General features: G+C 43.8%; 1 protein-coding gene across 1 annotated transcript in view; it reads left to right on the top strand.

Annotated features, from left to right (window-relative positions):
- The first annotated feature begins 1,353 nt into the window (after nucleotides 1-1,353).
- Nucleotides 1,354-14,671, top strand: part of CYP7B1 (cytochrome P450 family 7 subfamily B member 1) — a 106,021-nt gene continuing 92,703 nt past the window's right edge. Inside the window, exon 1 of the mRNA XM_028736842.2 lies at nucleotides 1,354-1,611. Within this exon, the coding sequence (XP_028592675.2) occupies nucleotides 1,514-1,611 (98 nt within the window). The 5' untranslated portion in view covers nucleotides 1,354-1,513. The remainder of the gene's footprint in view (nucleotides 1,612-14,671) is intronic.

The raw sequence follows: 14,671 nt of genomic DNA on the forward strand, positions 1-14,671 counted from the left end.
AAGTATTGTTTAGGCACCTACTTAGGAGGAACATCAGTCGTGTCAAAGGTGCCGCTGACCCTGCTGCCATATTGCAGCTCAGTACAACATGTAACATAATATTTTGATGTAAGTTAATTTTGCATGTGAATGACACGCGCTGTCATTGATTCAAGCACCACCATTGTGAATGACAAGTGCCGCTCCTGGCGCTGTGCATCTTTGGTAAATGGGTGCACAAAGTCGAAAGTCCTTTAGTGAAACAGTAGGTATGCATTTCAGTAATACCTAGGTATATATGTATTTTGTTTTTCTAGCTTGATCAAAATTATTTATTATTTCATAACAGGTAGATAGTTAAGAGCTTAGGCGGCTTCAGCGGTGGGCGCCTGACACACCCCAGAATTCGGCGGCTGGGTGCCCCACACCCTTTGCACCTCCCGAAAGATGGCCCTGCTTGTTAACACTCTCAAAGAACTCTTTCAGAAGTTTGTGAGACACGACTTGCCCTTGCAGAAGCAGTCCTGGTTCTGCTTCAGAAAGACTTCTTTTATATGCTTGGTTATTTTATATGTACCCCTACTTTCCACCAGTTTTCTGGGACAGACATTAAGTTGAGCAGTCTGTAATATAAAGATTCCTTTTTAAAAGAGGGGTGTTACATTAGTTACTTTCCAGTGCTCAGGTCTGGAGCCTTATCTGATGTCCTTTTGGTGTGTGTGTGTGTGGGGGGGGGTGAACAGTAAGGCTAAAATCCAACTTCAGCTACACTGAACGGAACTTATTTTACTTTCAAATAGTGATGCATTGTGTTATATTGACGCAGAACACCAGCCCTCTCTCTTCCCTTTCCCTTGCGCTGAAAACAATCGCAGGTCTGGATTAGGAGCTCTGTCAGGATCTGTTAGTAGTCTGGTAAATAAATTACTAGATCAGCAGATGCGCTGCGGAGCCTGAATACAACAGGCGAGATTCAACAAAATCCCGTAAAAAACATACACCCAGAAACTGATTCTTTCTCAGGCCGCCGCTTTCCCCAGACATCAGGGCGACGATCTGCCGCCTTTGCTTTCTGGAGCAGCTTCTGTGGAATAATAATCATCCTCCTTCGCTCCTCGCGGCCAGCTCTCCCCCAGCTTCCTCCCTTCTCTCCTCCAATGGGAAGCCGGACCCTGAGATCCAACTTCCCTGGGGAAGGGAGCGCGCGGGGAGCGGGCGAGGCGGGCGCGCGGGGTCCTTGCCCGTCTCTTCCGCGCTTCCCAAGCGGCTCTTCCAGTCGCTCTCCTTCGACGGTGGGGCGGGGCTGGGATTTTCCCTGGGGCCGCCCCACTGCGCTCGCCTTCCAATCGGAACGCCGTTGTTGCTCGGTTTTTTTCTTTTCCCCGTCGCTGTCCAAACTTCCTGTAACGCTGCGGGAGGGAACCGGGAGCGGGAGTTCCCTGGCGGGAGATGTCTGAAGTTTGCTGGCAGAGAGGGAGGTCTCTGCTGCGGGAAGAGCGACAGAAGCACGTCGAAGGAGCCGAGCTCCCCCAAAATGGGCCTCCTCGAGCTGCTGTCCCCTCGCACCTACGGCCTGGCGCTCGCTACTGCTCTGGCGCTCTGGGCGCTCTGTGTTTTCTGCAGGCGGAAAAGGTAAGAAAGGAGGAGAGAGATCGCCTGGCTGCAGTGCCGTCGCTCTGCAGGCTGCAGGAGATCGCAGCAGGGTTGTTGAGATCCTGCAGGACTGGAAGACCCGGCAGAGTCAAGGGGAACTTGGATCCCGTTTCAAAGTTGGCTCTGATGCACCAAGGTTAACTTTGCAGAAAACGAAGGGGGAAAGAGAGCGATTGTGTCCCGTAACGATTAGCAGATTTATAGATCCACTTAACGCTGTTATCTTGTTAAACTGGCACCACACATGCATACTCTCGCTTATTTTGAGTTTGCTGCAGCGACCGGGGGCGATCTCTCTGGGACGTTTCCTACACGAGAGGCGCCAGGTTTTACCAGGGAGTGTTGTAGGTTCTGGGGACCTGGCAACGTGATTTGGGTGGCCCCTCGAGCATTCACCTTTCCACAAATCCCCAGAGCCACACCGCCGTGGGAGAGTGAATGAGAGCCATTCCAGACGGTTGCTCAATGGGCAAAGGGGGCATTGCAAACAGGTTTTCTTTCACATATCTGATTTCCCCATGAAAGGGCAAAACTGGATGGAGTGCGGGCGAATGCAACCTGGCATTTTGATGCCAGCAATGTTGCTGCAACAAAGTTGGTGGATGCATGAGAAGCAGCTACCCCAAAATAAGCACCCATCCCCAAGTGAAGCTGTAGTGGGCCTCTTGCTTGTGTGCCCCTCCTCTGGTCTTTTTATTTCAATTCCTTTCCTGATGACTCCCAGCATGGAATTTGCCTTCTTCACATCTGCTGCACACTGGATTGGCCTCTTCATCAGTCTATCTGCTGTGATCCCATGATCTTGTTCCTGGTCAGTCACTGCCAGTTCAGATCCCACGTGCATTTGTTTACATTTGCCATTTTCGTGTCCATTCACCTGGGTTGAAGAGATCCTTTTGGAGCACGTTGCAATTCAAGTTTTTTTTTTTAAAAAAATTGTTTTAATCATCCTGAACAATTTCATCAACAAACTTGGCTGCCTCACTGCTCACCCCGTTCACCTTGAAATCTACATAATTTATGGACAAGGTATAAAACACAGGTCCTAATACCAATCATTGGATGCCCATGGTAATCCCACAAACAGGGCATCAGTGTTACAGTGCTTTCCCTACTTGTGATTCTCAGCAACTGCCATTCAAATGCATACTGTCTCTGAGGTAGAACATAGCTATTGTGGCCACAGATGGCCTTATCATTCATATCCCGGTACTTGTCTACCAATACTTGTGGGACTCCACTTTCTTCACCTCTTCATTGGGAGAACTGTCTATATGGTTCTATTCTGTGCTTCCTGTTTCTTAACTACTTCCTGATCTACAATAGGACCTCTCATATTCCATGACTGCCAAGGTTACTCAGGATCTTTGATGAGACATTTTGTCAAAAGCTTTTCAGAAGTTCTAATACACTATGTCAACTGAGTCACACTCAGCTATATGCCTGTTGACATTATTAAAGCATTCTAAAAGATAGTGAGGCAGGACTTGCAGAAGCCATCTTGGCTGTGCTTTGGTAGGCTTGCCATACATTACGAAAATTCTTGACGTGTCCTTGCTTTCGGGTGTAAAAAAGGTGTCATTTTGCTGAACTGGCAAAATGTCATGGAAAACCTGGATATATGGCAACACAATGGAAAAAGCAGTTCAAAAAGCTTAGGTCCCCCCCCCCCAAAAGCTGAACAATTTCATGGGTGTCAGGAATTTTACTTTTTGAAAGTAAAATTGGCAAAGCTTGTTCTCTGTGTGCTTGGTTATTTTATCTTTAACAATTCATCTATGAGGCCTAGAACATTATTCCTTGTCACCACTTTTTTTTGCAGTTCCTCAGACTCCCTCTCTGCAAAAGTTAGTTCAGGCACAGCAACCTGACAAATGCTTCTCTGCATTCTCCACAGACTGAGCCTGCCACAGCCACGGCTCACACCTTTGACTCTTTATCACACCTTTGACTCTTGTCATCCAAAGGCCCAGCTCCCTTCCTAGCTGATAATCTATTGCTGATGTATTTAAAGCATTTTTTTTTTTTTGCTTGGGCTTTTATGATTTTAGCAATGTGCTCTTCATATTCCTAATTAGCATCCATTATTGTTTGTGTCAGGATTCTTCTTCCCTATAACACCTCACCCCCCTGAGTAGCCTTGGGTACCCGGAATGGTTCCTTAGTCCAGGTTCTGCCTGTGTGATCACAGGATCCCTTTTATTATAAGCAGCACTTATAACTTTGCTCTACTTCCCCGACTTGCCTCTCACAGGCGTTTCCCTTGTTTTTCTCGTCTCTCCCTGGGGCAAAGGTTCTCCTTCTCCTAGCTACTTGTCTCTCCTTTCTTTCGCCTCACCTTGTGTTTTTGCTCCTGCTGCTATCACACGCCCCCATGCCCGCCTGCCAGCCTTTTATCACGCTACTGTGAGTGTGTGAGGGCATTCCCCATGCTATCTTCACAACATGCCACTCCCTGTCCCTGGAAGCCTGCCTGCATTTCTTTTGCCAGTGTTAGCTTCTTTTCATTCCCATTCCATTTTCTAAAGGAAGTCTTGCTTCTGGTAGTGTACTTGACTCTGCTTGTTACCTTCTGTTGTGGGGCTGCAGAGGGGAAAGGATTGGAGCCAGAGTTGTCCCTGCACTCATCCCAGAGCGGGCAAATGAGAATAGGCCATGTCCACATCTCCATGCTACAGAGGTGGCTCTGCTTCTTCCTCTGCGCTCTTGCCCAGAGGATGAGAAAAGATGAGAGGTTTGCTCCTTGCATGAGCAGCTGCTTCTGTCTCCCTCTGGTCAGAGTAGTGGTGGGGATTTGGCCCTGTGGGACCAACCTTCTTTGCTGCACCATCCAGAGAGAGGCAGGGCAGGCAGATGTGGTGGATTGTGGTCTCCAGCAGCACCACAGACTGAGCCTGCCACAGCCACGGCTCACAGAAAGCATGTGAGTGAGAGAAGGCAATGGCTATTCCTGCAGTCCCAACAACTGTTGCTCGCTCTCTTTCTCTACGTGGCCCAGAGAGAGAGAGCAAGAAGTGGTGGGACTGCAGGAATAGCTATTGCCTTCTCTTGCTCACATACTTTCTGGGTGGTTGTTGTGGCAGGCTCAATCTTTACCTCCGCACCTCTGAGAGCAAGAAGGGAGGTAGCAGAGGTTGTTTCTTGTAGCTTCCACTCGCCTTGTGCCACTTGCCCTCTCAGCCTGAGCGGGAGAAGGAGGTGTTACTCTTACATGGCAAAGTCTTATTTAATGGCGTGAGTCTGCATCTGCTGTGTCTGTAGATACATGGCCTTTTGATTAAAATGCAATATGTAAACTGAAGTAAAGATGTGCATCTTTGCCCAGGCCTTTGAGGGAGTGGGATGGTGCATTGAGGAGTCACACGTTTTGGCCTTTTAGTTTTTTTTTATTATTTTGAATCATACCTTTAGGCAGTTTTATGTTTATGCTTTCTTTATGGAAGGTTGGCAGAAATCAGAAATTATCAGTTGGTGTTATACGGGATGACAGAGTGGGCCTCTTGGATCTCCTTAGGGTGGGGGCCTTCCAAGATACAATGCCACACCTCACAAAACTCAGTGTTTAGTTGGAAACAGTGGTGGCACCAGAGTAATTGAAAGTGGGCATGGTGAGAGGTGAAACTTTGCTAAAACCTATAAACTAGCCCATTCTTTGGAGAAGTCTTCTTGTTCCCTCATTATGTGGCTGTTGTACAACACACACACACACAAATCTGCACTGAAATAAATAAGAGTATGTGCATATTTTCATGTTCACTTGCTTTGGTGTTTTTACAATGCAGTTTTGAAGTGCTTGTATAAAGGCTCCTGTTTATAGTGAATCCCAGCACACAGGCTAGAGATTAAATGTACCAGTAATGTTTGCCATATGAAGAACAATGTTGTGTAAGTTTGCTTCCAGATAATAATTACCTAACATTATTCTACAGGAAACCATTTCCCTGAACTAAGCTATATTTCTAAAACAAAGGCAGGGATTCTGTGGTCCTTCAGATGTCATTGGACTGTAGCTCCTCTCAGCCCTGCTATTAGCTATGATCTCTGGAGCTGGTGACATCCAAAACAAGAGTTTTCCCATTCCTGCCCTAGAACATCATTTCCTTCTTTGTGACAAATTATAGGTCTACTAACATCTCTTTTAAACCAAATGAGCCAAAAGTCGAACTCCACTTATGTAAAACATCTGTGTCTGTATCCATATATGATAGTTTTTCTGCTTTGATCCAGTCTCAGAAAGCATGGAAAGATGTAGCCTTCTGTCTCTTCATTTTTATGCCTTCATTTTTATTGCCAGAATAGCAAATGTAAATATATGGTTTGTGGCCATTGATAGCCTCTCTGAATTTGTCTACTCCTCTTTTGTGTGAAGAAGTACTTTTTGACATCACTGATGGTGGCTCTTGAAGAACATCAGAATCCTACCATAGGTAGGAATACTGCAACCCCTCCAACTTTATTCATAGATCTCATTGCCTCAATAGCTTTGGCTATAAAGCTTGGAACCAAAAACATAACACTGTATTTTTGAGATCGTAGAGTTGTGTACCAGCTCAGTGAAAACACCATTCTGTGTTCTCAACTATGAGCATTTATCCAGCAAATACGTTGTGGATGTTCTGTTTATGGTCTTATTCTTAAAGGGAGATTGCCATGTTTTCTGCTTACTTTTTTCTGTTCCGCACATGCCAGGGACTCTTTTTTTTTTAAAAAAAAAAACCCATCTATGAATATATAATTGTTTCAGGATGTATTAGAGTGAGTTAGATAAACTATTGCCTCATTCTGGTTTAGTGCACACATTTGGAAATCCTGTTTGTATATTTTTGCAGTCTTTGGAGAGCGTCTGGGCTATTGGTATTACTTTTGAGCCAAGAACGCTTCTGCCATTTTTACCTTTCAAATTGTGTCTTTTAATATCTTCAGAGGCTCAAATGGCCCATTTAGAGGAAGGATGTGAATGGCAAATGACTAATTCTATACCTAAAAGGATGTTAGATGTTTTTAATTGAAAGGAAAATAGCAAGAAGGTTTTACTAGGTTATAAAATGTTAACGGCAGAAGAGAGTGTAGCATTGAAAACACTCTATTTTCGTTGCCATGCCATAGTAATGTACACTACTTATTGCCTTTTTCATGATCATTCTCATTCAGTAGCTTATTGCTTTTCATGCTAGGTCGTTTATGCTCGAGAGATTAGATTTTGGTAGGAACATCCACCTAGAGAAGGGGCCTCCAACATTTTTCAGCCAAAGGGCACAGCTGGAATTTTGAGAGAGGGCACCACCACCTCTGGTTCTTCCCTCCCCACCCAGACAGTGTATATGCATATGTGCACACAAAAATGATTTAAGTATTTTATGAAGCATGGGGTGAAGTGAGATCCAGGAGAAATAAAATGGATCCTCTTGAATTTGCATGATTTTACACAGAGCCATCCCCTACCCAAAAGAATACCATCAAATTAAACTATACATTGGTAGATTGCACAGTAAAAATCGCAGAACTTGCCAGCACCACTAAAAGACTAAGAAAAGGCATACATTCATGATTTTTACACAAGATGGCAAGAAAACCATACACAAAAAGCCACAGAACACATTTGTGGGTCAAGAGGTGACCTGATGATCCATAAGAACCCATGTTTTTGCTGCATGGCAACACTGAAGAGTACCAAATCAGTAATTTTTAAATGTTTGCTCAATGTTAGTTGGGCTATGCGTGTGTGTGCTTGTGTGTGAAAACTACACAACTTCAAGATGATTCATTTAACTGAATCCAGTTTGTGTGTGTACATACACATGCAAATCTCTCTCATGTAGCATCTCACTTTCTTCCCTTTGCCACTCCCAGACTCTCATTACTCTCTCCCATCAGATGTCAAGGAAATAAACAACTATCTGACTTTTAGAAGACATCTGAAGGCAGCCCTGTTTAGGGAAGTTTTTAATGTTTGATGTTTTGTTGTATTTTTAATATTTTGTTGGAAGCCACCCAAGTGGTGTGAGAAACCCAGCCAGATGGGCGGGGTATAAATTATTATTATTATTATTTTCTCCAAGATCACTCTCTTTTCCTTCCTACCCCCTTTTCCTGGTCACTCTTCCCTCTGTTCAACTGGTCTGACCCTTAAAACAATTAGACTGAAAAAGGAAGTGGGATTGAGTAGCATTCTTTCAACTTTCTCCTTCAGCTTTACACGCTTTCCAAGGAAGAAAAAAGGAGGCAGTGAGGGGAATGCTCAGAGACTTTGCTGGCAGTAAGGAAATCCTCAAGGCCATCATAGTGTCCATGGATGTGGTGCTGGCGACCCTTAGAGGCACACTGCTAGAGGCACTGCTAGGGACCAATGAGAATTGGAGTCCAACAAATGGAAAGCAACACATTGACTATCCACATAGGTCCATCCAACCATCATTTTTTTTTCTTGCTAAGAATATAAGAAGAGCCATGTCAGATCAGGGCCAAGACCCATCTAATCTAGCATCCACTTCTCACAGTGCCCAACCAGATTCCTGTAGGAAGCCCACAAATTCTTAATCTGCTTTGATAGACGATGGGTTGCCAACCTGTTTGGACTAGCTCATTTTAAATTTCAGAAGAAGGTTGGGGTAGCCAGTAAAAGAAAATGGGTGCCATAAAGGGGGAAGAACCATGGGGAGTATAAAAAAGGTAAAGGGACCCCTGACCATTAGGTCCAGTTGTGGCTGACTCTGGGGTTGCGGCGCTCATCTCACTTTATTGGCCGAGGGAGCCGGCGTACAGCTTCCGGGTCATGTGGCCAGCATGACTAAGCCGCTTCTGGCGAACCACAGCAGCATACGGAAATGCCGTTTACCTTCCCGCCGGAGCGGTACCTATTGATCTAGTTGCACTTTGACGTGCTTTCGTCCTAGGCTCTGTGGTTTACCCCACAGCGCCACCCTCATCCCTATGGGGAGCATAGCATAACACAAAATGAGAGAAATAAACAGCCCTGACAGCCTTATTCACAAGAAGTTACCTATGCCCTGCTGGTCTTGATTATGGAGATCACACCTACCTCCCCTCACCACCCACTGATGCTGTTGCTGCCTAATAACAAGGAACATTCCTCAGTACCAGGGAAAAAATAGCCACACCACTCTCACTTCACAGAAATCACATAGAAGGTGCCTGCATCCTTTGCCCCATAATATTTGTTCTGGGAGACTTAACCCCCCCAAAACACACACACACACACACACACACACACACACACACACACAAAAACAAATGGAAGCTCAGAGTTTGGGGCATTTCTCCAAGGGAAGCCTTCATAGGCATCATGGCACCTGCAGATACTTGGTTGGTGACCCCTGGTTTAGAGTTCTACTAATAGAGGCAGATACTGTTTCAGACATGCTGATTTACTGTTGATGGTCCCTTAATATTTAAGGTTTTGCTTTCCTTTGTTAAGTTTTGTGTATTGTAACCTGCTTTGATTATTGTCTTCATAGAAAAGTGAGGTATAAATATTCAGTAAATTTAAATAAGGATCCTGAGTGCTCTGGGCTATAATAGAATGTGGCTAATGTAGGCAGACATATTCGATGACACTTGGATGTAAAGGTAAAAGGACCCCTGACCATTAGGTCCAGTCGTGGCCGACTCTGGGGTTGCGGCGCTTATCTCGCTTTATTGGCCAAGGGAGCCGGTGTACAGCTTCTGGGTCATGTGGCCAGCGTGACTAAGCAGCTTCTGGCAAACCAGAGCAGCACATGGAAACACCGTTTACCTTCCCTCCGGAGTGGTGCCTATTTATCTACTTGCACTTTGACATGCTTTCGAACTGCTAGGTTGGCAGGAGCAGGGACTGAGCAACAGGAGCTCACCCCGTCACGGGGATTCGAACCGCTGACCTTCTAATCAGCAAGTCCTAGGCTCTGTGGTTTAACCCACAGTGGACTGCAGGATAATTGTGTACTAGAAGTTTGAGGGACAACTTGAAAAGTGTTATTCACACAGAATCTCTGCTGCAAACCTCTTTAACAAAACAGTTCTCTCTCCATCTCTCTCTCTCCCCCCCCCCCACTTTATTCAGGGGACTAAATGACATCTCCATAGTTTCTCCTGTTCAGCCAGTCAAGTTCTCCTCCGGCTCTCTTCTGAATGAACCTGCCTTTTCATTCAACTGACAAAATGAGTTCTGACCCATGAAATGTTACGTTAAAGTATATTTCTTAGTCTGTTACACTGCTACAAGATTAGCATGTATGGGATTAGCCCTGCTTATATAAACAGTGGAGAACCCGAAGCCCACCAAATAGTGTTGTACCACAACTCCCATCACTCCCAGCCAGCATGGCCAATGGTCTGGGATGATGGAAGTTGTAGTTCAGCAGCATCTGGATGGCCACAGGCTCCCATCCCTGATGCACCCACTTGGAATTTCTGGGGGACAAAACGGTGTCCCCAAATAACCCATTATTTGGGGAAAGGGATATTTTTGATAGGATTATTAGAACATCTCCAAGGGCTTGTAAACATCTTGAGACACGTTTCTCAAATCTGATCACATATATTACCATGATTTAATTAAAGTATGCATTTAAGAAATATTTCTATTGTGGCTTGCTTTAATGTCTACTGACAACTACAAGGTAGGTGATTTATATCTAGAAATCGATGCCAGTTGTAATTTCTTCCTTATCTAATAACTTATTGTCCACACCTTTTATAAGCTTGAGGCTAAGTAGGTTAATTATGTTGCAATATATATAATTATAAACACCGCATATAGAGTAGCAAACAAACATGCTGTTGGGCAATGTTCTTTGAAGTGCCATATCCATGTCCATAGCTGCCTTCGTTGTTTTTCTTCTGCTGAGTTTCAGGGAATCTCCCATTCAACCTGTTCTCTGGTTCTTTCTCTCTCTGGACTTTTTTTTTGTATTTTTTTTAAAGGAATCTTTCAAGGTACCCTATTTTTATGGCAGGAAAACAAATGTCTCTTGCCATTTTGCTTTTAATAGTAGCTATAAAAATAATTCACATTTAAATAAACTACTTGGCTGACATCTAGCATTCTATGCTTTTGTGTTTGCACAAATCAAAACTGAGAAGAGTGCTGTTTCTTTCTTCCTCTTCTTTTTTAAATTTTTTTTTTTTTATATCCCGCCCTCCCCAGCCAAGACTGGGCTCAGGGCAGCTAACACCCAATATAAAAACAAATTCATTGAAATACAACTTAAAAACAAGATTGAAATACAACATTAAAACATTAAAATACAGCCTCATTTCAATGGAAACTCAAATCCACAGGAGGAGAAAGGAAAAAAGAAGAGGGGGAGGGAATCAAATTGATTCCAAGCTGAAGGCCAGGTGGAACAACAAGAAATCAGATCCTGCAGGGCCCTGGTCTCATGAGACAGAGCGTTCCACCAGGCCAGAGCCAGTGTTGAAAATGCCCTGGCTCTGGTTGAGGCTAATCTGTCTTCCTTAGGACCCGGGACCTCTAGGGTGTTGCTATTTATGGACCTTAAGGTCCTCTGTGGGACATACCAGGAGAGGCGGTCCCGTAGGTACGAGGGTCCTAGGCCACGAAGGGCTTTAAAGGTCAAAACCAGCACCTTAAATCTAACCCTGTACTCCACCGGGAGCCAGTGCAGCTGAAGAATCACTGGGTGAATATGCTCCCATGGCAGAGACCCCGTGAGGAGCCTCGCTGCAGCATTCTGCACCCGCTGGAGTTTCTGGTTCAGCTTCAAGGGCAGCCCCGCGTAGAGCGAATTACATTGGTGAAGCCTGGAGGTGACTGTCGCATGGAGCACTGTGGCCAGGTCAGGGTGGGAAAGGTAAGGGACCAACTGCTTGATGCGGCGAAGGTGGGAAATGTTGATTTGCAGTACTAACTTGTACTTATGAATTCAAATCCAGGAATTCAATTTTCTGTGGGATTGTTTGTAATAGATCCTTTTGTTTATTTTGAATTGTAGGTTCAGGTTTTGACCTGTAAAATGCTTCTGGAAAGTGAGTTGATAGGATGATCACTTTTTATAACAATGCACTATTAATCCATGAAAGGGTAAATTCCAAAGGCTTTGAGTCCTGGTTTAAACCCTGGCGGTCTTGGTCTTCCTAAAGAGGTCTTTTGCCCTCTATAGGCATGATGTCACCACACATAAATCACGTGGTCAGTGTCAAATTTAAGCATCACTGGTGTGGTGTAGTGGTTAAGAGCAGTAGACTCGTAATCTGGGGAACCAGGTTCGCGTCTCCACTCCTCCACATGCAGCTGCTGGGTGATCTTGGGCCAGTCACACTTCTCTGAAGTCTCTCAGCCCCACTCACCTCACAGAGTGTTTGTTGTGGGGGAGGAAGGAAAAGGAGAACGTTAGCCGCTTTGAGACTCCTTAAAGGGAGTGAAAGGCGGGATATCAAATCCAAACTCCTCCTCCTCCTCCTCTTCTTCTTCTTCTTCTTCTTCTTCATAGTCTTGCCATCTTGATATGACAGCAGTCTGCATCCCCCGGTATACTGGCATACTAGAATCTATGATAAGCACCTTTTAAAACATGCTGACCATGTTTTGGAACCATGTTTTTGAGATGCTCACCATTTAGACCATCTATTGGAAACAAAATATACATTTAAAATTCCTCTGTGCTAACATCAAGTTAGCCTGCATTTTTGTGCATGTGGCTTTTCTAGATTCTCTGAATTTATCTTATTCTTACAAGGCAGGGCAGTAAGATGGTTTATGCGTTCTCTACTGTCTTGAAGACTGAAATATCCATACCCTGCCTTTCTATCACAAACCTATCCCTTGTGGCTCACAATATTTAGCAAGGCAAAACGCTAAAATGGTATATTTTATGCTATACATTATGTGTTATTTTCACTGGATTGAAGGGTAGTGTACGAATGTTTTAACTAACAAATAAATACAAGGTAATATTTAACCCAGCTTTTCCAGTCACAAAATATAACCTGAGATAGTAGTTGACAGAAACTAAATCTTGGGTCACTGCTTTTTAGAACCCCAAGCTGAAACCTCCATTGCTTTTTCTTTTCCTCCTAAGGAACATGTACCAATCCATACATAACTATGGTGATAGGAGAAAGAAGCTTTAAATAGTGATTAAAACGACTGTTATATTTAGTGGTGACACCTCGTAAGGTGCCACAGATTTGCGTTGCTTTTGTTTTATTTTGGAATAACCCAACATTCTCCCTGCAAGAAGAGCTTTGGGGCCTATGACTGTGTAGCTTTATTTGCGCCTGTATAGGTATAACATTTATTTTTATTTCCCTGTATATTTAAATCAAGTTCTTTACTCGTTAGTGTGCCATGCCATATGGTACAGAGCTGTATGCCAGTTGATAAAAAATATTCTGGGAACACAGGAAACTAGCAGTCGGTTCAAGAAGGGTGATGATTCTTGACCAAATGCTTGTGGGCTTTTTGCATTATTTTTAGCACTTGTGTGCATTTTGGAGCAGCAAAGGTTTGCCCAAGAGGACATCCTGTGTCTCATGATTTCCTTAAACACATTCATTTAATATTTCTTCCTCCCTAAAAATGCAAAGTAAATGCATTTACAAGCCATATTATAATGAAATTTCTTTGCAAAGGAAAATAATAATCTCTGTCTTGATGTATCCTGTGTGCTCTACTAGTCTTGTGACTCTTCCGTAATTACTCATTTTTGTCAGTGGTGCATTTTTATTCCAAAACAAGGTACAAGTTGTGGCAAAGAAATTAGCCTGTTCTTCCCAGTCTCTGGTCCCAGGGGAGAGAGGGGAAACCCACAAAGTGTCAATCAGTGAGGTGCCCCAAAATTTCCTTCTTGTCTCAGACGCATTAGGCCCAGACCCACAAACTACAGGGATGGTTTATGATCTGATGAAGTTACAGAGCCTGACACTGAGTCTACTAGGCTTCCTATATATTTTTGTGGCTAATCAGGAGAAGGCATGCTTGCATGAGATGTTGCCAAATTGTCCATGGCCACTTCTCATGCTTCACAAAGTTGTTTGGGAGAAGGGCCCTTGTTATTTCCTGCAGCTAGCATGATAGGTAGGCTGTATGTTCTTACTTTCCTGTGAAATTAAAACAAGCCAGTGAGGTATAGTGGTTAGTCAAAATAGGACCAGGGAAATCTAGCTTTCAATCCCCAGCCAGCCATGAAGTTCACTGGTTGGCTTAGTCTGAGAGCCTGCATTTGGCCCAAATGTACATCATGGGGCACTGAGGCTTCTCTCTGAGCTTCTTGTAGGGTAAGGTTTGGTATAAATAATTTTATTCTTATTTTAAGACTTTCATTTGTATTTTTATATTTATTTAGATATGGAAGCACGTAGAAATACTCAAGTTCAGGTTGCCCTCTATGTTGAAAGTCTGACATGAGTTATATAAAAACCTATTGATGCTAGTACAGTCTTCTGAACACTGCTGACACTGGTGATGGCAGAAATATATATAATAATAATTTTGACTCTGCTCTCTGGAAGGTGTGTGCCCTGTTCATTCTCTTCAGTATTTAATGGCCTCCATAATATTTTCATTCAACCCATGAACCCATCAGCAATTTGTTTTTACAGGTTAATATACTTACAAATGATTTTCTAATAGAATATCCTCATCAGAGGGCAGATTTATTAACACTCCTCCTCCTCTTTTGATTGTCTTTTTTAATCCCAGCTCCATGTATAATTTACTTCTTCCTTGGTGAGTGCTTAGTCTTGAAGAAGGCTGTCTTGCTGAAATACTTGAGCTTAGACAAATTTGTCTTATTCTCCTGGGCAAGATATGTTGGCTCTAAGCACCAATTCTTTCTGAGGTGAACATTAATTTTAATTGAAATCTTAGTGAGGTTAAAACAGAAGTGAATGGGTTAAGAGCAAGAGCCAGGTTCAATACGAGTTTCAACAAGAAATTGTCTTCGGTGAATTCCCTCAGACTGAGGTCCATCTCCGAGGGTCTTCTGGCGGTTCCCTCACTGAGAGAAGTAAAGCTACAGGGAACCAGGCAGAGGGCCTTCTCGGTAGTGGCACCCAACCTATGGAACGGCCTCCCATC

The sequence above is a fragment of the Podarcis muralis genome, chromosome 8 (genome assembly GCF_964188315.1).
Source record: "Podarcis muralis chromosome 8, rPodMur119.hap1.1, whole genome shotgun sequence".
Classification (NCBI taxonomy): domain Eukaryota; kingdom Metazoa; phylum Chordata; class Lepidosauria; order Squamata; family Lacertidae; genus Podarcis; species Podarcis muralis.